This window comes from Dreissena polymorpha, chromosome 12 (genome assembly GCF_020536995.1).
Source record: "Dreissena polymorpha isolate Duluth1 chromosome 12, UMN_Dpol_1.0, whole genome shotgun sequence".
NCBI lineage: Eukaryota > Metazoa > Mollusca > Bivalvia > Myida > Dreissenidae > Dreissena > Dreissena polymorpha.
Window position 1 is genome coordinate 58907454 of NC_068366.1, and position 24520 is coordinate 58931973.

The 24520-nt window shown below is 33.6% G+C and overlaps 2 protein-coding genes across 6 annotated transcripts; one reads left to right on the forward strand and one right to left on the reverse strand.

Annotated features, from left to right (window-relative positions):
- The first annotated feature begins 381 nt into the window (after nt 1–381).
- Nucleotides 382–20363, forward strand: LOC127853626 (uncharacterized). Of its 5 annotated transcripts, none has more exons than XM_052388298.1 (7): nt 382–495; nt 15524–15665; nt 16281–16377; nt 17580–17752; nt 18673–18824; nt 19181–19449; nt 19767–20363. In XM_052388298.1, exons 1-7 carry the CDS (start codon nt 467–469, stop codon nt 20042–20044), a joined length of 1140 nt encoding a protein of 379 aa, XP_052244258.1. In that variant the 5' UTR covers nt 382–466; the 3' UTR covers nt 20045–20363. The 5 variants fall into 5 exon arrangements, with proteins under 5 accessions (XP_052244258.1, XP_052244259.1, XP_052244257.1 ...); XM_052388299.1 differs by lacking the exon at nt 382–495 and adding an exon at nt 687–792; XM_052388297.1 differs by lacking the exon at nt 382–495 and adding an exon at nt 13872–14044.
- Nucleotides 17268–21089, reverse strand: LOC127853625 (putative ATP-dependent DNA helicase Q1). Its single transcript, XM_052388296.1, has 2 exons — nt 20277–21089; nt 17268–18636 (listed from the first exon to the last, which is right to left on the reverse strand). The coding sequence occupies exons 1-2, from the start codon at nt 20813–20815 to the stop codon at nt 17811–17813; spliced, it is 1365 nt and encodes a 454-aa protein (XP_052244256.1). The 5' UTR covers nt 20816–21089; the 3' UTR covers nt 17268–17810.
- Between the last annotated feature and the right edge of the window lie 3431 nt (nt 21090–24520).

Here is a 24520-nt window from a genome sequence, read left to right on the forward strand (position 1 = left end):
GTCTAATTATTCCGACGGAAGATATGAAAGTTCCGCGCGATTTTTAGACCCCGCTTTTTGTACGTTGTTTAATCGACAATTGTTCCGAGGAAGATACGAAAGTTCCGCGCGATTTTTGCACAGTTCGCGAAGATGTGGATTCAATGAACGTTCCGCGCGAGTTTTTGAACCCGCTTTTTTACGATGATTTGCACATCCGCGATAATATGGATTCCCGAGATTCCTTTGAGTATAAAAGTTCCGCGAAAAATGAAAATCCCGATAGTTACTATATAATTATATGTATTTTAGCGGGGGTCCCCTTTGGCTTTCCATAAGTAAAGTAGTTATACAGGCCCGGATGAAGACACTAAGACACGAGGCCTATCTATCAGAGGATTCCGGAGATAGTCCATGTATCACGATTGGTTAAATATGTTGTATTAAAATGTGACTTGTAACGAGTCTAAATAGTTGTACAGGATTTATGTCCTTTGGAGACCCTTCTGAAAAAAGGTATTGTTAGCTCAACATGTCTTTGTTCAATACGTAACAGACCGTTAATTGTGCTTTTTCATCAAAACCTCGACAGAACGTTATGGGCTTGTTCTACGCGCGTCGTATACAGCCTTATGACAAGAGTAGGATCACGCGTTGGGCGTACCGAGGCATATGACTCTCAAATCACTCGAGATAATGGTTCATATGGTGTGTTCTATCTAGGTTGTAGAGTTCAGCGGTAGCTTTACGCAGTAGGCGGAAGCTGTCTCAACACTAACTGGAAAAGCGAGTACGTTATCAGTGATTTGACATGTAAGCTACTTTAAAATGTATTCAAATTGTTTACGTTTTAATTATTTTCATTGAAAAAAGCGTAGTAAATAGTTTTGCTTCTGTATTCTATGGTTTATATTACGAAAACACAGTGAAGTCTTTGGGATTCCAATGACGAGATACCTAAGTGAGGTGTTTGAAGGAATACCAGACTTTTAATCTTCATGGGCTTCCGTCTATAATTAGTAACCTGCTTAGTTTCTATTTGTATCCACACAAACAACTACCTGTAATCTATATACATGCATATCTGTTTACATATCATTGTAACGGATGATTATTTACGTTACTGTGAAATGATAATAATAAGTAGTCTGTCATATGTCAATGTTATAAATGTATTACAAGCGCCAAGTATGACTCGTAAAGAGCACTTTTTATAACTACAACAAATCCCTATAGGAAGTTTATTAAAATCATAGTTATTGGTGTAAACCACATTTATCATTGCGTCTATCCCGCTTTGTTAGGAAACCAGTGCTACATCAAAATATTTTTATAAGCGGGCATGTCACTGACAAGCCTGTTTAGTAAGACCTATTTTTTTTTTAGTGTCTGCATTATTTATTTGATGTGCTACTAAGTAGTTTTGTAATTTTGCTAATAGTCCAGTGTCACGAAGGATTTAATATGATCAAAATTAACGTTCATGTCGAACATATGACACAAGCAAACACACATAGAAGGTTATGTTGGTATAGATACATTTCGATTTCAAAAGCGTTCAAAGGCAATTTCTTAGAAGTAAAGTTTTACTGTTGGTTGGCAATGTACACTTGCACTTGATATTAATAAATGATCATTTAATACGATACACATTTTCTATCTACGTAAATACAATTAAATGATCACGGTCAATCTACTTAAAAAACAAATGCAAGAGAATGGTATTTCAAAGGTTTTTTTTTCTTTTTCTGTTTAAGTGTTTACTCTGTGACCTGTTTCATTAACGATCATCAATCACTTTTTTATGATTTTATTTAACAATATACAAGTACATAATAAACATACCCATATCATGCATATAAGGCATGCACAAGCGATACTTTCTTCTTACCAAGATAGGTAAATTCGACATTTACAAGTAACTCATTTTTCTTAAATTTTAACATTTAGCATAGTGCAAAACTTTGTGTAAGATTTTGTATATTTACAAAACAACAATTACATAAGGTTGTAGGAGATTTTCACATCACGTGTGAAAGAAGTACTTAGCGTTTACTGAAGTTTCATATTCACTTAAGCATATCTTTGAAAACAATGCAATATAAACATAGTAAGATGTCTTCAAATTTTTATAATGCAAGGTTACTAGGTAGGACAACTGTTTAGTAAGACCTGTCACGTAACAAGTTTTCGTTATTCCTTCTTCAAACGCGACCAAAATAAACGAGATTAAAAATCGAACAATTAATATTATTCAAATAGTATAACGAGTTGGATCATATAGTTATTGACACATCCGAATTTTTCTCAAAACTTAACACATTTACATGTAAGCACGGGTAGATAATACACTCTTGTAATTGTCGTAAACATATACTGATAATGTTATAAATAGCAACGTGCATCGAAATAGTTATTGCAATATGGAATAGATTTATCGATTCAGGAGGACGTGGAAATCTTAAGGGGCGTTGCGTAAGTTTATTTAAGTGATGATATATTTATAGCAGCACCGATGATGTTATTATCACAACTTAATATTTGTGTTATCAGTATCACCAGAAATGACCGAGTTTGTTCATAATTCAATAGTCAGTGGTTCGATCCGATGTGGGGTCAACTTTTTTTAAACTTTTTTTTCTTTTTTAATTTCATTCTTGTTTTATAATGGAGCTCTTCAGTCCTGTTGTTTACATCTTTCAATTTAAAGCATTTAATTACAAACTTCAAAACATGCCGAAATCTGTGAACAAGTACATCTAAGTTATTAATGATTAAGGTTGAGTTTGATACTGTATGGTATTATGTTTGTGAATAAATATAGTTTTTTATTAATGTCATTTGGTAAGCTGTTGTGATCCCAGTAAAGATTGTAAACAATTTCTAATGTTTATGCATATTTCTAACTATCTATGTACCGGTACGTGGGTTTTGCCTAATTGCTGTATTTTATGAAATTTCATGTAGACGGTAGGGATAGTTAAAACAAAAACTCTTTGTGAAAGTGCGGTGACCCCCTTTTTTGTTTGTGTTTTATGATGACAATATGTAGATGAACATATTTGAGCAGTTTCCCAGAATTCTATTAGACAGAACAATTTTAAATTCCATTTATCTGGTTACAATAGTAAAAAATGACGTTTTTTTGGGGTGACATAACAATTATAAAAAATAAATTTCTTTAAGTTTAACTTGTGTACTCCATTTTATTGATAGTGTGTGGTTTAATTAAATTGTATATGATGTATCTTAGCTTATATTATATCTACATGTTGCCAATTTCATAGGTTATTAATTATTTATACGCAATGAAAGATTGTTCAGTTTTATTGAAAAAGTACATTTTATATAATGGGGAATAAAATCAAAACAAGGCCGGTGACTCTATGTATTAATTTCATTTTTCATATAGTATTTGTATATATATCTTAAATATTAATTTTGGACAAAATCTATTAGATGGAAAAAAATCAGCAAAACTGCAGCAACACCCCTTGATTGGGTAAGACATGATACCGGATAATGGCATATAAAGTGGAAAAAATATCAGAGTTACCACGTGAGTTAAGTTAAATACCAGTACAATTAACTATGTTAAGCTCTGGATTATTTAGACAGCAAATACAACCAAGTAAATTAAAAAAATATTATCGCACATTGTACGATGCATTGCGTATATAAACTATTTAAAAATCACTTTTCAAGAAAAAATACTTGCGAAAAATTTACCGGATCTCAATAAAACAATAGTGATGTTTTTTAAGATTATAAATCTGAATCGAAAAATGTTAATCAAGCGATCGCTCCCACACCTTATGAATAAACGCACTCCAAGTTCTATTAATATCCATAAACAAAAGAATGTGGAGTGGACCTAAATCTTATCATACAATTTGGTAGTGTGACTTGCTTTTACTCAATTGTTCCTTAACGGGGACTAACAGGAAAGTGTGCTTAGTAATGTCTTCTAATGTGTTATGATTTCTTATTTCAGCCTGTCGCAACATGTATGCTGTGTTCATTTAAGTTGAAAGTTTATAATACAAGTAGTCTACGAAGACAATACTGCACGAGTTTGTAAGTTATGGTGTAAATCACAAATGACAACGTGTCTATGAACTTTTTCATAAGATATTCATTGTAAAACGTGTCTATATTTGTTTCTTTTAATCATACTTTGCATGCTTCTTAAATAATCCAAAATATAAAACCGAGTTTCATTGTTAAAAACATTGTTTGTTCAGTATATGTGTGCTATGCAATATTTTATTTTCAAATGTTAAAAATGAATCTTAAACTCATCAAAAATTATTTTGTCTTAACGTAGTTTCCAGTATAATAACTTATCCTCCAGCATTGGGGGATTTAAGCACCAGCATGCAATACTCCGTACACGAGTATCGTTTTGGACTACATCGTTCAATATTCGCAATAAAAAAGCTTAAAGGTGTAGAAAATGTGGTTTATAGTATATTATGCTATTCTCTCGATTTACATTTTTCGACGCAGGTTCTAACACCCCAACAATTAAAATAATCACACGAGGAGCTGTCTTTACTCAGCCAGAATTTTCGACTTAAAACGTGATTTTAAACTGTTCATATATTAAAACAGCGACATGTAGTAAATATTTATCTTCATATTTAAATTGGCACTATAAGTGAGCATGCGTATCTTAATTAGAACTGTATAAATTTGAAACCGGTGTTTAACTTGCCGTCGTTAAAGTATTTTGCTATGTAACATACCATTTTGCTCGCGAAAAGGCAAATATCCGGTTTTACGTCTACCTTATGGTTATTGCATTTTCTGATTTATCAAACCTGTAATGATTATCGCCTTTATTATTTTATGTTCACTGTACTCTTTTGTTTGTTAATACAGAAGGCCAGACTTAAAGTTAAAAAGTCAATTTGAGCACTCTACGGCTGGTTTGGACTGTAGCTTCGTCATTTAGAAATTGTACAAACTTGACAAAATCTGAACACTGTAGAGCTAGCGTGTTGCGTCCAAAACATATTCCGTAACTAAAAGAGTAAGGTCACACTTTTAGTCCAATACTCATCTATATCAATACTTAACTATTCATATGCATGATGCATCAGGCAGCTTGTTTAGACTGTAACTTCATCATTCATCTATTTTGATGATTTTCCATAAATACCATTTGATAAAGTGTTGCGTACAAGACCAGTGTCCTTTGCACATAATTTATAAAAAAAATCAATTATCAAAATCTTCATCATTTCTTTCAAGACTGTTATTTCATCATGTTATTTAAGTATTTAATGGTTATTTAAAGTTAAGAAGGACGAGCATGTTTAACCTGCGCATTTCACGCTTAAAGCCTGTGAATAATGTCATTCTTCACAACGAGATTGGCACGGTGCCGAAAGGCATCAAATATTATCGATAAAGTCATCGAAAAATAAAAGTATTTGTGACAGCATGCTCTATTGTAGTAGTAGTAATAGTAGTAATAGTAGAAGTAGCAGTAGTGGTGGTAGTAGTAGTATTAGTGGTAGTAGTAGTAGTAGTAGTAGTAGTAGTAGTAGTTCTTCTTGAATGCTCTGAGCTTTTATGAGTACATACGTAAGGCTCATAGTTCTTCTTGGTTAAATTAAAATCAATGTAAAAAAATAATGTCACACATATGTCCATAAAATCGAGTTAAATCAACCTAATACATTGTTACAAACACAATTCCTGTTACAATCGACATCAATTTGCGTCTACTTTGTTGAGAAATGCTCAAAACATAAAATTGATATCAAATCGTTTATGGCGGAAGTTGTTATTGTCGATTAGAGCAAAGGGAAAGAAAGGGTTACACTGCACAAATTGTTTTTACAGTGGTATCTGACGATCTGGCCTTATGGTAGCAGTTGAAATTGTATTGTGTATAACATTGTAGTTTGAGTTAGGACACATTTTTATGACTGTAATTTCGCTGCGATCGGATAAGTGGCATGTTCCGTTAGTAAGTTGAATAATATCGGGCGTATGTTTGCATTGTAAACAAGTTGTTATTAAAATAAAGATACAATGTGGTGTTTGTGTAACTTTTACAATTTTACTAAGTGAATGAGGGTTGAAATGCTATGAAACACTTTCTGCACAAATTAAAATATTCATTGAACATATTCCATATTTGTTTTCGGCTATTAGGCTAGATTATTTAATATACATGTATACATAGAAAATATTGCAGACATACACACACACACACACACAAAGTATAAAGAAATGGAAAAAAGAACCACCAGAAAAGAAACTAAACAAACAAAACAAGAAAGAACAAAGAAATGAATATGCATTGTCATAATGAAATATAAACACATACAGCTAAAAGATTTACAGAAAGCGAAAACCTAAGCACAATCGAGGGACACCACACATAATCAATTGGTCACTGTCGGCTCAGGAACTACTTTAAAGTACCCCGTGTACCCTTAGGTAAACTAAATGTTCCCCGGGTACGAATAATAGGTTTAAAGGCACCCGGCAATACGACGGGGTTCTTTTTGTATATTTTCCGTACAGCGGGAACAGTGTAGTAAACTTTAAAGTACCTGGGGTACCATATACACACATACAGCTGATAAATTTACATATATTTCCCTGTGTGTGATCGTGTTTATTGAAAGCGAAAGCCTAACCACGATCGAGGGACACCACACATAATTTACGATAAATTGGTCATTGTCGGCTCAGGTACTACTTAAAAGTACCCCGAGTACTCAGAAGTATTCTACAATGTACCCCGGATACGGAAAATACGCACCCGGTCATTCTCCGGAATACTTTTTAAAACCGGTATATATTTTCTGTACACCACATACTTTGCAGTATATTTTTTTATTACACCGGGTACTTGAAGTAGTATCTGAGCCGACAATAACCAATCGAGCATAATTTACTATTGTTTAATTAAATCATTTTATATTTTGAGTCCGCATTGAAGACGTACATAAAGTTGAAAGGCGGTAATGCATGTGTTCATTTGTTAACCATATGAGTGTTTTGGTATATGCATGTATTGAAATACCTGAATTGTGTATGATCAATCTAGTAGGAGAATTAATTGAGACTTGCAATTACACCATATGATATACGTCGAACGCTACACTATGGTTTTTCGACCGATGTCCTCCTATCTAAACGTTCTGATAAAAGTTTAATTTTTTCTAAGTACGGGATTTTTTTCACCACAACGTCCTTAAGTTTGCTCATGCCTTGGTGGCACCTTGGCCCAAGGTCCTCACAGAGACGCTCTTTCATTAAGATGTTAACGAGCATCTTCATGTCCTCGTCTCGCCTGACCTCTTTCCTGGCTGGCGGTTTCTCGGTCGCTGTGTCCAACATGGTAGAAAAGTGGTCATCGACCAATCTACCTAGGCCGCCAGCGAGAGGCCGCCAACTAAAGAGATGGGTGAAAGTGAGTTATGCGTTAGGGAAGGTTGTGTTTTAAAGAATTTTTCTGTATGTGAGTGTGATCTTTGTCAGTGTTGTTCAAGGTGCTGTGCAAAATGCGGATGTGTTTGTGTGATAGGTGTTTTGGAGAGATTTTTCATTTGATAATTGTCACTGATGAGAATGTTATGATAAACAGACAAGAATAACAAGCGAAGAATATATATGTACTGGCATTTCCCCAGAAATTTGGTCAGGCACAGCGGCAGGCGGTTGGTGTCGATTTCTTTATATACTTTCTAAATGTTATAAATCAAAATCCACACTACTTTGGAGCTACTAAAACACAAAATTTCATAATATTTATGTATTTGTCCTCAGTTCATTTCAGTCAAGTCATATATTATAATATTAAATAACAACCAAAATAAACAGAAAGCTAAAAAATGATTGAAAAACATTCTGTGACCAATGGAAACTCTTGCTTCCAATTACTGGCCGTTTATTATATTGTATTCTGTCATGCACAGAGACTAAAGAAAAATATGTTGCAGGTATATAGCGAATTCCGTAAATATGAAAGAAACTATATATATGTATATATTGTATCTGAATATATTAAATGTTGGTACTGTGAAGTTATAGTCGCCGTTTCGAAAATAGTGTGAACAAATTTTAAATGGTCGGGAGCAATCAAATAAGACGTTTGATTCCAATTAATTGTATTCATAACTTAAATTACGCACAACCGCAACACACATCAGTTACGGTTTATTTTTGAAGCAAGTTCTTTATACTTGTTTATTTTCTGCAATAGTCGTTAACAATTAAAATATTTAAAAGATCGCCGTGGCGTAGTGGATATGGTGTCCGCCTAGCGATCGGGAAGTCACGGGTTAAAACCTCATTGTGAGCGTTCCTTCGATCTCCCTCAAAAGACACCAAGTACTGGTTCTAGTCCCAGGAAACAGATTCGAGAGCGTTTATAAAAGCATACGGCTTTCGATGCAATCGAGCTAAAATAAACAGGTTTAAACTAATTAAAATAAAACAAACAAACAATTTGAGCATATCTTTAATTGCTCTACCTCCACATGTACCGGTAATAATAGATCATTATCGACCATTATTATGATATTACGACCATAATCGATCCCCATTAACGACCCGTAAATCGTTCATACGTGTTACCTATGCCCCTTATGCACACACCGCTGATAAGAGCGATGATAAGAGCGTGCATGTTTTGATTGAACGTTGGCCGAATGTAGACAGCATTCGGATTAAAGCTTGCAAGCTCTTGTGAAAATGTCAAGCGCACGCATTTTAGTCCGCTGGGCTAAAATCGCCTGGGGAAATCCCTGATTATATGTATCTATACATATGAATATATGATGTTCGAATATATGTATGAATACAAGTTACACTTTGAATGGGTTGTTTTATATAAATCATTGTTCTTAAATCATGCTTCAGTGTTTTACTTATTGTTATAATTTATAATAATGTCTATCTCAGAAGTCAATGAATTACACTCAATATCAGTATTAAAGTGATAAGTCTTATGTTACTCAGAAGTGAATTTTTAATTTATGTCTTACCTTATTAAAGTATCTGATGAATAAGTCATTATCAATTGAAAGTAGTACAACTTATGTTACTTATCAGTGATTACTTTTTGTTACTTCTATCAATTCCTAGTTTTCATAATTCTTATAATCCATGCACTACACTTTTGTTATTTTATATTTTGTTTATGGCTAAAAGCAATGGTATGCTTTAGAGCTAATAAATGTTGCTGCTGTAGATGCTGTTGTGTTATAATTCCCTTACGGCAGATCTAAGGGTCATGGTTCCTTTTGTTTCTTCCTAATGTCTGTTGTCTGAGCGCTATTCATATACAATTAACATAAGTATTAATTAAAATTTGAACAAATTATATATAAAATTTCTGTCCATTTAAAACAAATATTTAATATTTGAACATAACCTTTCTTAAAAACATAAATTGTATGTTTGAAGAAAATGATAGGTAAACCGTTTATTGGTACATGTTGTAAACACACCGCATGCGTTCCTTTAATTTTTCTTTTGGTTAATAAAAACTGTTCGATATGCAAACCATTGTGTCACACCGGTCTTACTCACACCGGTCTTACTGACCTGTGTGAATGCGCGCTAAGCATTGTGGGAAACGGACTTTTTTCCATCATGGCGTTGGTAAACATAATAAACACGGAAGTGAAAAATGGTAATTAATTATTATCAAAAACAGGCCCCATCAAACCGGGCCAGCTGTAATATATACATGGATGCAGTTTGTGCTTCAAAAGGAGCCACTTTTTATGTCAGTCTATTGTTTGTAAGAATCACTAAACACGTAACTTAGACTAACTAAACACGTTGCAAGACTGTATCTTCGAAATAGTAAATAAATCAAAATCATAAATAAATATTTATAATTAAATACCTGCTGAAATTTGAGAACGTAAACGATTTAAAATAAACGCTGTGAACATTACAAGGAATCTTACATGTAGGCCTCATGTGTGAGAGGATTAATCAGGGATAAAATTAATGGAGTTCAAAGGATCTAACATTTTGAGGAGGACGTCATGGTATCTTGGACATTTGGCACTTTCATATATTTATTTAGTAGATACTGAAAATGCTGAATGTGCTAATTGCAACATCAAAGACGAGCAGGTGAGATTTTTACAGCTTTATTTTTCTTGACATAATGTTGTATGTTTTCCATTTAATTTACATGGCGCTCTAGTCTTATTTATAAGACGCGCAAAGAATTTAGAGATACTTTTTATATGGGCTAAATTCTTTGCTCCAAATATTACCCATATAAAAAGTAGCTTAATATTTAAGAGCGTCAAAAAATTGGACTAATGGCGCTCAATTTTAGCTCGGCTGTTTTCGGGGAAAACCCTAGGTATTGTCATAGACAGCTCGTCGTCAGACGTCCGCGTCGTGCTAAAACCTTTACATAGGCTCAAAAATCAAAGTGCTTCCACCTATAACATTAAAACCTCTCATGTATATGCACCTTGATGATTTCTACACACCACACCCATTTTGGGGTCACTCGGTCAAAGGTCAAGGTCACTAACCTCTAAAAATTCTTTTAATAAATTTCATTTATTCAAAACTGCACCGCAGCCTAGCTTGGCACCCATAATGTGGTGCTCTTGTTTATATATAATTTTAAAAATGTATTAATAACCAGAATAGTTGATGCATGTATAAATAAAAAGAGACAGCCATGAACAGTGTGTTTTAATTTTTAATAAATATGCTTTGATTGCGTATATGCAAAACAATGAAGTCCATATATTGTTAACTGATTTTTAAAATGTTGAATGTCACACATTACGTACTAGTCCGTTTATGTACCGACACTTTATGTACCACTATCTGACACTTTATGTACCATAGTTATAATATAAAGAGATAACTAATTTAATATGAATGTGTGTTATTGATGAAATGTATTTTGTGTGATAGTATTTATGAATTTAGACTTATAGATCTATATTGGCCATAGATTTTATATTTTGTCAGATTGTCTAAGTGTCACTGAGTGTCTTAGTTTAATTTATTAGCCCAAGTACATGCAGTACTTAATAAATGATTTATTAGTCTTACCTGAAATTGAAGTAAATTATAAAAATTCATTTGTCTCTTATCTTATCCTGACTAAGGATTATAAAGTCTACAATGTTTGTATTATATTGTATAATTGAAATGTGATACTTTGAAGAGAAGAGAGAATGACCTTAATGTTCAAACTGTAAAAAATCAAATTATTTCCTTCTTTAGACTTTAATCATGTTACGAGAATGACCTTAATTCATTAGGACTGCTATGAATGAATGGAAATAACACCTATATTTTATGTAGGTGGTACGTAAAGTTTCAAAGTGCCGGTAGTACATAAAAGGTCTGGTACATGTACATAAGGTGTTACACCCTAAAATGTTCATGGTATCAGTGTTTCAATAATGTAGTGTTTCTTAGTATGTATTGCTAAGGTTGTTTTGTTTCAAATTTCAAATTTGCATTTATTTTAAAGTATTTTCATTCATTTTGTGTATTCCATGTTTTTTGTAATAAGGTGAATTATGTTGTACATGGCGTCAAATATTAATTCATGGTCGCTATGGTGTAGAGAATGATGTCCGCTGAACGAGGGTTCGATCAATACTCTGGGAGTTCTCATTATCGTCTCCATGGACTACAAGTTCTGGTGTACCAAGTAGTAGTAGTAGTAGTAGTAGTAGTAGTAGTAGTAGTGGTGGTGGTGGTGGTAGTAGTAGTAGTAGTAGTAGAAGTAGTAGAAGTAGTAGTAGTAGTAGTAGTAGTAGTAGTAATAGTAGAAGTAGAAGTAGTAGTAGTAGTAGTAGTAGTAGAAGACTAGTAGTAGTAGAAATAAGATCAGTAGTAGTTGTCGTAGTTGTTGTTCTTGTTGTAGTAGTAGATAATTAATTAATTAGTAGTAGTAGTAGTAGTAAGAGTTGTAATGGTTGTGTTTGTATTTGTATTGAATTCTGATAATACAACACAATGATGCTGCTGCTAACGATGATGATGATGAAAATGATAATGCTGCTGTTGATTGTGATGATGATTATATGATGGGACTTTGGTATTATAAAATTTGTGAGGTTCAAACACAAAACCTGTTGGATAATAAAACTTCTCATTTTATGACAAAAGAGCTAGATTGTAGAGTAAAAAATAAGTATAAAATTCCCTAATAGGAAAGCTACCATTAAAGGACCATGACTTGTGGGCTTCAACAAAAGCAATGCATGAAACAGTTATATCTCTTTCAAATGCACTCAATATTGCTGTTCCAATTGATATGCTCAGAAATGCTTCTGGATGGGCATACACCAATGAGTACTTTCCTTCACTTATTTCTTCTAAAGACAAATTAACAACACTGTCGCCCTTAGCAGGAATTCCGGACGCCCCCCCCCCCCCCTAAGATGTTCCCTCCCCAGACATTTCCCCCATTTTAGTTTTAGTGCTTACATTACCCCCCCCCCCCACCCCACAATAAATTTATAATGGTTTGGTTGAAGTATAATCTTGATTTATTATCAAAATGATTATTTTGCTTATGTAATCTTATGTAATAAACTTTTTATATGAAGCAGCTTGTTTGTTGTTTTCTTTGGATTAATCATTCATTATTTTTGTTAAACTGTTTAAGGAGTGCATGTAAATCATTAGAAAGACGTGCATGCTGGTGTACTAGAGGAATACTAGAGGAATACATGGGATATTCTAAAAATCTTACACATGTTGTTTTTAATATAATTAAATAGGATCAATTGATGAATTAAATCAGTTTGAGTCAACTTGGGCTGGGTTGTAGAACTATAGTTATTTGTTGTTTTCAATCCAATTAAATAAGGTACTATGTAACTGTCAAAGAAAATATGCATTCATACGCATATAAGCCAAGTTTTGGATGTCACTGATATTTTCAATTTTACTAGTACCTAATTAAGACTAATTAAAACAGAATTGGACTTTCCTTGCAAAGTATTTATTATTAATAATACAATAAGCTAATGTAATCAAAACATATTGATATTTTAATCATTTAACTCAATGATATTAATAATATTGAAATTTGCCCCAAAAAACTAGGACAGGTAGATAGGAAGGATTTTTTTTTTGGAAAACCAGCAGTGTTGTCAGTGTAAAATATTTGTAAAGCTTCTTGAATTTCAGTTTTACATTTTATGACCTGCAACATATTCTATGCTACTTTATTTTACTATGGTAAGTCATTAAAGTGTTATTTATTTTTCAACTATATAATGTGCTAATCTCATATAATGAATTACTACCCCATTTAAAGATGACACCTAATCTAAATTCATTAATACAATAGTTATAATTGTTTTATTGTAACATACTATTCCACTAAAAAATGAACATCATAGAACATCAATGCTGTGCGTTTACTAAAATTTTCATTGATCTCAATTATTTAAAGAAAAAAATCTATCAGGCACTTATAAAAAAATATATAATTAGGGTGTCAAAATTTAACAAACTGAGTCAATTTGAACTTCTCTTGCAATGCAAATGGAGCCACTTGAAATACCAAATTGTTCCCATACTAGTCGGCAATATAGCTATGACATTGTGTCTATTCATAACATGCATCAGATACACCTTCTGAAACTTTTTTAGCGGTTTTGAAAACGCTATTTCATTGCAAACTTTCGTCAATAAAGGATACATGTTGTTATACAACCGAAAGTGAAAGTACAGTTAAAAAAAAATGAATAAAGAGCGAAATTGTTGAAAACTTACGAAAATTTTAATTGATACTTACATAAGACCGTAAGACTGAACAAAATTATACTTAACTTTTAAATCATAACATGAAAGTTTACTTATAAAGCAAATTCTTCATTCATCCGCGGACTTCTTTGTGTCGTAGTCATAAATGCCTCCAAATGGAGGTGCGTGATGCGTCTAAGTATAGAGGTGATAATAACGTAGTGACGTCACCATCTATGTATAGAATGTATGCAAACAAGTTGACATTTACATTTACGCTTGACGTGTTTGAAACTTTGATTAAAATCTTTCTTCTACGAGCACACCACATCATGTAAGTTATCTTAATTTGCTCATTATAGATATATTGACGATCTATTTGTGTTAATTCATGCCAGAAAATAGTTTATGTTGCTAATTTTACCAATAAATCTCCGCCGGGATTTTAGGCGGCGATTTTGCTATGGTAAATGGCGAAACCAGTTGCAACTCCCAGACCCGGAGGGTCAATATCTGGGAGTTGCAGTAGTAGTAGTAGTAGTAGTAGTTGTTGTTGTTGTTTTTATTTCTTATGGTAAAAACCTTGCGATAATTTAATCATAAAACTCAATGAGCTTGCATATGCGTTCATGAATAGATCATATCTAGTTCAGAATGTATTTTTCTTGTATTGTCTTATGTTAAAACAAGTAACGTAATGTTTTAAAAAAGACAAAATAGAAAACCACGCTAGATTTCCCATTGAATTATGGAAAACACATTCTGGGATCCCAGGCATGAGGCGATATTTTCACGGAACAAGTAACTTAAACCAGTCAGATACATAGAGAATAATCATTGTGTACACACCGGTCTTACTGACCTGTGTACTATCGCGAAAGGAATTGTGGGTAGCACTACTTTTTCAACATGGCTGCCGATTGACATCATCTCAGTTTGTCAACGTTCAAGGTAACAATATATGAGTATACTGATTGTCAGTTACAATCATGTAAGTTGTAGTTATTATTTATTGTTGCATACATTGTTTGGCTGTAAGTTTAATTAGATGAAATACGATAAATCACCAATAAAAAGCTATTTGATATATTACATTAACTGTCGGTGTCAATGTCATAGTAATGTTATATAGTATTTTACAACAATGAACCACACACATTAAAGCTGTAGTGAAATAAGGTCACTTCCAACAGCCTTGCTGTTGGGCTAGCTCTTGAGTGTCTGACTACCACTCTGGAGGTCGTGGGTTCAATCCCCGGCCTGAGCCCAGTATTTTCACATTAATGGCGACGAGGCAAAAAAGAACTGTGAATGCGGGAATGGGTCTGAGCTGTTCAATGGTGTCTGGGAGGGCCATGCGGATGCAAGACATGCTGTAGCGGGCGAATCTGGGCCTTGAAACATTAAAAAGGGGGAGGAGTGTAGTGAAATAAGGTCACTTCCAACAGCCTTGTTGTTGGGATAGATCTTTAGCGCCGTGGTTAAAGTGTCTGACTACCACTCTGGAGGTCCTGTGGTGTTTTTTGTTTAAAGAGAGTTTCTGGTACTGGGATGACAATTAATGCATATGCATTAAGCCCTGTTTTCCTAAAATGAAGCTTAAAGCTTTTTATTAATGATTTGAAAAAAACCCACATCTTGACCAGTGCTTTAAGACAAGCTCTTTATAAATTTGAATGGGTTGTGGTCATTTCAAACTTGCGATATAAAAAGCTATAACATAATTTTGAAAACTGAGTTGCGTCTAAGATTATACAACAGCAATGCCGAACAAATTCAGTGCCTTCAGCGCTTTGATTTTCTTTATTTGTAGGAAAAGATGTACTCAGCTTGTCATGCGGATACTGGTAGAAGAAATACAGCCATTGTCCATGTTTTCTACGGCAACACCTCGTCTTGTGGACCATAAATACAGACAAGTGGTTGATAGACCATCACAAGTTCATCCAATGTTTGTAAGTAGGACAAATAAATATGATTTAATGAATAATGGAATTGGCTAAATGAAAATTTTGTACATTTTGACAATTAACTTCATTATATGTGACCGCAGCTGGGAAAATCAGTCTTGTGGTCAAAAATCACATTTTGACTTTTTGGTTAATTGAGATTCTGTAAACATTGTAGTTTGCAAAAATGACCAACCCTACAGCTTTTTGGTAGGAAAAATGGTCACTTTCTAGAATAAAACACACTTAAAACATTATTCAAACAACAAGCAAAATTGTTTTAAAATAGGAATATTCTTTTAATCAAATACCTGTTAACAATATAATCAAGTAGCAACAGAATAATGGACATGTTAAAAATACACCAATTATGTTGCCATGTTAACTAATCACCAAAATACACAGTCTTGTCTTTTTATGCAAATGAATTTACTAATAATAAGTGTTTACTAAAAGGTTAACACTTAAGCAGCACCCTGTATAACTTAAGTGGTCCTAGATATTTTCCTAAAGAATATATATATATATATATATATATATATATATATATATATATATATATATATATATATATACTAGTAAATAGTTAAGAACTAAGCTACATGGATTTTTTTTAATTAGGTGATCATGAAAGACCCAAAGTCATTACCTAATTGTGTTCAGATAATGGACACTATATTAGGAACCATAGAGTCATTATATACATCTGCTGGGAGAGGTATTTAGTTTGAGTTAGACCACAGTTTCCAAGTTCATGTTATTGTTGTTTTTCCATATTCTTTACAGGGCATATTTTTGAGGCCGAAAATTTGACCCCAAAGGTTTATTTTTTCCCTAATTTGAAAACAAATTCCCCCAGAAAGAAGGAAAATGTGCACAACGTGTCATGCTTTTGTTGAAATATTTACATAGTCCGTTTTTATCAATTTCAGTTTGTGTTTTTATGGGTTTTTTGTGTCGGCTCAAAAGTCTCGTCTTTATTTCATTAAAGTCAATTGAAAAATAAGATACTTTACATGGATTTTTAAAATTTTCAACAATGTTTACACTTTCCTGCTTCGCGTACAAGTAAAATATGACGTAATAAGCATGTGTTACGGCCACACTTTTGCTTTGCTTTAGTTATATACAATGTATGTCTAGGGAAAGATCTAAAGTAAAACAGGAGGGTGCTGCAACCTGCTCCTTTTTTGTTCTTCCCTCCTGCCCCTCTGTTCTGGCCAACAAAAAATTATGAAAATATTTAATTTTCCCAAATATTTAATGAAAAATGCAGCAGATGTGCTTTAAACCCTTGATCACATGCATTTGACTAATGAGTACCCTGGATATAGCAAACTAAAAGAAAATTTTTGGTCCAAATTTCCACCCTGCTCCTTTTATGCAGCACCCTGTACCATATCGGATCCTAGATCTTTCCCTAATATGTTGCAACATATTACAGTTTAGTTGCTTGATAAACTGTTTGAAACTCTTTTCAGTTACAATATACATCATTATGTTATACACTATTCCCATTCTACAAAAATATTGGTGTCAGAAATGGTATTTATTATTGCTAATACTAATGAAAATGTTTTACTGGCTTTCTGTTTCACAAACACCATATTAAGCATTTTTGTTTTATATACATAAAGCTCAAAGTTTTCATTTATGAATACAATAACAGAGCGAAAACAAGGAAAAAAGTTAATTGTCTTCTCCATTTATAAGTGTCTCTATTATTCGGAAAAATACGCACATAACACTTAAATTCTTTAATCACAGTGTCCTAAACATCAGGCATACCAAATATATTGTATATCGGTAAAGAAAACATAAACAACTAAAAATACTACAAGAATGTGCATTGAAACAAATTAGTATTTTTATGAAACAAATAAAATGCAACAATTAATTATTTGTTTTGGTTATTTTCAGGTGATGAGTTTAACAACATGGCCAGTATTCCCCTGGGTGGTGATCAGCTGACACGGGTAACATTTGATTCGGCACGCGTTCTGAGATCTGGTACTCACAGTCGAACAGAGAGGTTTGACCAGTTGTCTCCAGTCATCGAAGAACTATTTCATGTTCAGCAAGACTTGTTAGAGGTATGTGAATGGTATCTCTATAGTGACAGTTTTCATATAGGCTAATTCTTGTTTTGTATTAGTCAACTGTTGTTTGAAGATTCTTATCACAAATGCTACAACACAAGTTGTTATCAATATTTTCACTTTTTGAATATCCAAAACATTCCAGCATTAATAGTCTCATGCATTTTGAACTGTTCTTGCAATATTGTATCATTTGCCGCTCTATTCCTGGTCGATTTCTTCGTATGTCAGTATTGTTATAATACATAACTGCCGTACTTGGTAATCCATCCCTTCCGGCCCGGCCAGTTTCCTGGAAGTACTTTTCGATGGAAGTTGGTGGCTTGTAATGAATAACAGTTCTGATATTTGGTGCATTTAGTCCCATTCCAAGGGCTACAGTTGCAAATATGAGTCTGATCTTCGAATTTTCTTTGCATAGCTCTTTGACTATGTGTCGTTTCATTTTTTCTGTATATGTTTGGTGGTACTGAGCAAAAAGTCTGTTCTCCGGCACGGCATCTCCCACATACTGAAGGTCACCCATTTTTTTCTCAAAGAAAGCATAGACATAGCTTATTACATATGTGTCCGTGTACATGATAGTAAGTTGATATTGATGTTTTTCTTTGATAAGCTGTTCAGCCATAGGAGTAAGGATCTCATCCAGATGGTCTTGTGTGTTTGAAGAAGACGGTCGTTCAGTTTTAATATATTTAATGTTTGGTCTATCAGGATTCATTGCTATTATCTTTGGAGTTTTAAGTTGAAGACTTGCGCATGTCTTCTTTTGAGCATCTGGTGAAGCTGTAGCAGTGAACACGAGAACAGGAATGTTAGTAAACCTTGCCAAGAGATCAGAACCTATTCTGCTGAAGTCTTGTCGAAACTGCTGTCCCCTGATATGAAACAAAATGTGTGTTATGTATTTTCAGAAAATCATCAAAACCTTCTACATACCAGAAACAGCTCGTGAAGAGGGATCACTTGCCCAGTACAGAGCAATTCTTCATAGAACAAACGTTAATGGTCAAGTTAAGGCTAATGGATATGAATCACACAAAGACTTCCTCATTACTGTCACTAGGTTTGTACACTTATATGCTGTCATTATAAATTAACATTATCATCATAAAATCCGTTAACTGTGTTGGTTCTTGCTTGAGCAAAATTATAGAAATATATTTTGAATGCCTATTAAGAGATTTACATAGAAAATTGGCACTTCAGTGTTATGCATGACTGTAGTTGTTTGCCATTTGCTATTACCAGCGATTCAACATAATAAATGTTGACACAGTGGTTTCATCATTTAGTATAAGGGCTAACACAGGGTTGTTAGAGTTGGTGATGGCTCAGAGTAATACAATTAACAGTAATGTCTTAGGCCCTGTCATTGTAGCTTTTATTTTATTGTTTGTTAATTATTTTACATCTTTTCAGAGCTCTTGTGATAGAGTTAGCTTGTGAAAGATGGGGGGCTGATTGCAAGACAGACTTGGGGTCTCTGGTTCCGGAAGAAGTGAAGACTTCTAATACCAAAGGGAAGAAGCAGTGGTTACAGGAGCAAGTGACCAAAGTGGTGGATACACTGTTCTGCCCATACTCTGCTCCAAAAGATGCTAAAATATACCTTCGGCGCAGTGGCCATTTGTACTGTGTTACGGTGCCTTCAAAAGATGTCGGGAAAACCATTGATCTTATAATAAATGGTAATTAAATATAAATTCTTAATTCAAACCCATATTTGACCTTGACCTAATTTGGGCTTTGTTTCACAAAACTCACTAATAAACATCCAATCCAGATCATGTGCATTTACTGAATGCCTCGTCTTGATTTTTCTTTGTTTTTTTTATCAAAAATATTATATTATTTCCTGGTATGTGTAACCTTTAATTGGAAACTCGCTTTTTTAACATATATCAGTCTAATCAGTCAGAGGTAAATTACAACTAATTGTATCTTTAAGTTATTTGTTTATGATGACAGCTTTTCTATTGTAAAAATAATTTTGTTTGGCTTTCAGGTGAAGCTGTCCGCATAAGAGTGCCTGAAGATTGTAAAACTGACGAAGCAGAAGATGGTGTGTTTTCATACAGCCTTGGGATTGTCAGAGTTGCAATGGATTTTATCATGTTCAATGATGCAATAAAATCAGGTGATATAGACATGATTACAATTCTTATGAAACGATTCATTCCACTGTTTATAGGATTGTCATCCTACAAATCAAAGTATGCTATTGAGTGTGTCAACTTCCTTACTAAAACTGAATGCCTGTTGTCAGATTTAAAATCAAGATAGGTGATATATCTGCCAAACTCTGGAGTATTTCACATATCTTACTCATTGAATATCTTCATATTTGCTTAGTGAATGGCTATAATCATGTAGGTGAAATTTTGTTGGTGAGGTGACTTGGAGACCTGGATCAGGGGTGGATTAGGTAACTGTTTAATCACCATTTTTCAAGTGTTAAATCTACCAGCCATGTGTATATGTATTAAACATCAGTATAAATAATAGAAACAATTACCATTCCAGAATCATGTGTGCCTCGTCTACAGCTATGCACGAAATTATTTTTTTATTCTCCAAATTTTGTATCAAGGATTTCCCCGTATCAGTGCTTAAAAGCGCCTCAGGGTGAGAATACACCAATGTGAACTTTCCATCAGCAATATCGGACATAGGGACCGTTAATATTACATCTCCATCTGATTTAGCACCCCCTTCATCACCATCATCATCAAACAATGCTTGACCACCCTGACAGTTATAGTCCACACAACAGGCTTGTACTCCAATCTTTTGCAGTGCAATGATCTGATCTTGCATAATACTGTTCAAAGGTGTCAACACGATGCAAACAGACTTCTGTAGATTATAATAATCTTTAAGGATAAGTGGTGCCAGCTGGTAAATCAGGCTTTTACCATAACCTGTTGGGAGTATAGCCATAATGTCACGTTTTTCAATGACACAAAGTAACGCTTCGATTTGCAGTTCCTTGAGTGGCATGGGAAATCCTCCCTTTTTAGCAACCTCAAGTATGATATCTCTTGGACTTGCCATGTTTACGATTGAATTGTGAAAGCGAAAGTAAGACAGATAAACATGTTTCTAATAATTGCAATTCTTCTTTATAGACATTTGAAATCACCCTTAAACATAATTTAATAAAATTTCTTTAAATAACATTCCATTTTAAACACATATTCAACACCGTTTTTCTCATTAAAAAAAAAAATTCATTCCTACGCGGAACTATTTTGGCGGAATCACAAATCCCCTAACCAGGGGAATGTGATGCGTCCTAGCATAGAGGTGACAATAACGTAGTGACGTCACCATCTATGTATAGAATGAGAGAATAATAGGTTAGCGTTGAATACAGAGAAGTTTATGTTGCGAGGCTTAGAACGCCGGGAGCGCGAGCCTTGGCGAGCGCTTTCGGTGTTCGAGCCGAGCAACATAAACTTCTCTGTATTCAACGCTAATCCTAGTATTCTATTTATCCCATTTGATTTTTTTTTCAACGTAACATATAACATAACTAGATCTAATAACCTTAGCCTAACAATTAGTTTAATTCATTCTTAAAAATCGCTTAAAATCTAACGAATATAACCATGCGTAGTGATATTAATGTATTTGTTCAGGTACGCAAAATAGTTTAAAAAAAATTCACACACAAACTGTAAAACTAGTAAAAATATCACCATATGCCTCGATTCAATTTTACGCAGCATGCGAATTGTAGCACATTACGACCGCGAAAAGAAGATTTTACTTTACTATAATTCATTTTATTTTCGAAAGAAAATGATCAAAATCCAATATGGCGGCGATTGCTCCTGACAAAATGATGTCGATGTCAACATAGATTCTACATGTACACTATCGACGAGTTAACAGACAATTGCAGCGACTGACACTTTATTAGTTCTGGCTACCATAACTTTAAATGTCGCTTTTTATGATTTTTGACTGGCGCGACTTTAAAGTTATGGACCAACCCCATTAGGAAAGTCAACCAGAAATTCCCGAAAAGTTGACAGTTAACAAAGACCGGTCCAGAACAGCTTTTAAATGCAGTTATTGGCCCAAATTAACCACTTGATCGGAAAGATTGACATTTTTCACATTTAACTGATATATTCTTTCACAAAATACTATCTTAAACATTTAAAATTTATATATTCTGCTCTTAGATATCGAGAAAAACAGCGATGTGACAGACTTTCTTGAAATGCGAATCTCCCGAGATTTCACGGTCATATGACGTTATTTCTATTTTTAGTAACATACCATGTGCTCAAGTGTTTTCAAAATCAGAATGACATTTCCCGGTATTTCAGATTATTCTGGCTTGTTTTGTAAACAAATTGTAGTGTAAATACAAACTCAAAGTAAATATTATTTAAAACTACCTGATTCATACTGAAATCAATCTTATAATCCACCAGACGTAAGTTGTTAATTGTGATTTTCAGACCGATGAGAGTTATTTTCATCTATTGTAAGATGCATTTGAAACATTTGAACCTTAAATTATTCCTTGATGCAGTAGTTTATATTCATTCAACAATATATGTAGAAATGTATCCAAGAATATGAGCATTCTTTGATTTATAGCGTGACATAAATATGTTACGACTCTGGTTGACTTTCGATACGGGGTTGGCTTCAGCGTACAGGTATGTCAATACTATATAAACTGTACGCTGAAGTTTCTTTAGCTAACACTTTATTTGACTAAATATGCAGGGCAATACGTTTTCCAACTTCGGACGACGAATTTAATGACGCGCAGAACGTGTTTTTATATAATGTTATGGGTATGCCGTGTGTGATCCAATGCATTAATGGCCCCCATGTTAAAATCATTTTCCCGAAAACAGGGAACGACAAAAGTACAAACAAAAACCAAAACACGTTCAAACTAGTATCTTATCTTTAATAATCCTTTAAAATCCATCTAATAATCCATTTAACGCAATAATTGGCGATTTTGCATCTAGTGTCTTTAATAATTATTTTAGCATAGTTAAATAAAGACCCTCATGCCATCCTATCACTATTTTAAAATGAATTTATGAACTCGATAAACTTTCTGATTCGTCACACGCTATGTCATGTAATCTATGTACATTAGTCATTACTGCTGTTAAAATGAACCGGGGCAGTTTATCAAATAATAGCCGTTGGTAAACTCGGATGCATTTGCTGATTTCTGCATACAAACATAATTATGTTTAAACTTGCACAATGTTATTTGTCTATGATAAATGCCCTTATTGTGTACAAGAAAATAAATTAATATATAAATAAACAAAGAATGGAAAACATTCCATTACACAACAGATAAATCAGTGGATATACCCGTGTACAAAATGGGACGTTCCGAATTCCAGTGTGGTGCTATTTTTACCATCTTGTACTTTACACAGCTCTATGATTAACGTGAATTAAATCGGATAGCAAATATTGCAGATTATTTATGAATTGTGCGATATTTGTATGGCTTGTTGTACATTCTTAAATGTCAAAAGTATATGCATGGATTATAAACAATGCACATTACACGAAATAAGGAAAATGTGATTAATTGACAATTCAAATACCGTATGTCGATATACAGTACATGTACATGTAAAATAAGTCGCGTTTATAATAAATCGTCAATTTTTTTTTTTTGGGGGGGGGGGGGGGGAATGACGCAAAAAGTGTCATTTTATGACGCCATCAATCAGCTGATTCATTATACGGATGGCGAAAAATTATGTCATTTGACTAGATTTAAAGGTTGAACGTCTTTTAATTTCAAGTTAAAGTTTTCTCGATTTTATTAATTATGAAAAATCATTCAGTGATAAAGTAAAAAGTAGTCCGTGCACGTGACAGGTATATCCCACAGTGTTGAAGACAGGTAAATATATTCCACAACGTGTTATACCGTCAATGTCGCGGTGAAAATGGGATAAAATCAGTGCTACACCTACTGCGGTGCGAGCTGTCTAAAACCAGTGAGATTAACTATCTGCGCTGCGTTGTATCGATCAATTTACATACGGTGTTCCGTTAAGATATATTCGACGGCTTGTTTACAAACCGTAGAAGGTTATGCATAGGGGTCAAACAAAGAGGTCTATAACTAGGGATTTTAGTTATCAAATAATTGCATAAGTATTGTTTAAAACAGATAATTAAAATATGTGGATCCGCATGAACTACGATGAACTTTGTAACACAACATTTTTTTTCCAAGAAAACTACTATGAATTAGCTACAAAACATATCAAAATCCCCGGTTATTTTTTGTATGTTTACGACTTCTTGTTTTGGCTTAATTCGCCAGGTGCTTGCCATCTTAAATTGTTATTTAAATTTGCCAAACGATGATTAATCATGTTTATGTTGATGATGATGATGATTTGTTAGACAGGTGGTTACCACTCTTGGATCATTATTGGGATCTTCGCTTATGTAATGACTCTACCCAGAAAACGGACTCGAGTGTGTCTCAATAACACATATGATTTCGATATTCTCTAGGTAAAATTAATAGGTTTAAACTACATAACAAATAAATCAAACGTGTACTGAATTATAGCATATTTGTCTTATAAACTTAAATATACCACTGGCTCACACTAATAATACGCATACATAAACATAAAGGATCATACACTCAATAGGAAGTACGTCTTTAAGGTCGAATATGATATCACGATGCAGTTGATTTTCTTGTCATACATAAAACGGATGCTAAAAAAG

Coding starts and splice junctions, on each gene's coding strand:
- LOC127853626 (XM_052388297.1), top strand. CDS start 13,887: ATGGAGGTGCGTGATGCGTCTAAGTATAGAGGTGATAATAACGTAGTG. Junction 16,378..17,579: donor ATATACATCTGCTGGGAGAG/GTATTTAGTTTG, acceptor GGTTATTTTCAG/GTGATGAGTTTAACAACATG. Junction 17,753..18,672: donor TTCAGCAAGACTTGTTAGAG/GTATGTGAATGG, acceptor ATGTATTTTCAG/AAAATCATCAAAACCTTCTA.
- LOC127853625 (XM_052388296.1), bottom strand. CDS start 20,815: ATGGCAAGTCCAAGAGATATCATACTTGAGGTTGCTAAAAAGGGAGGA. Junction 18,637..20,276: donor GCACACATGATTCTGGAATG/GTAATTGTTTCT, acceptor GTTTCATATCAG/GGGACAGCAGTTTCGACAAG.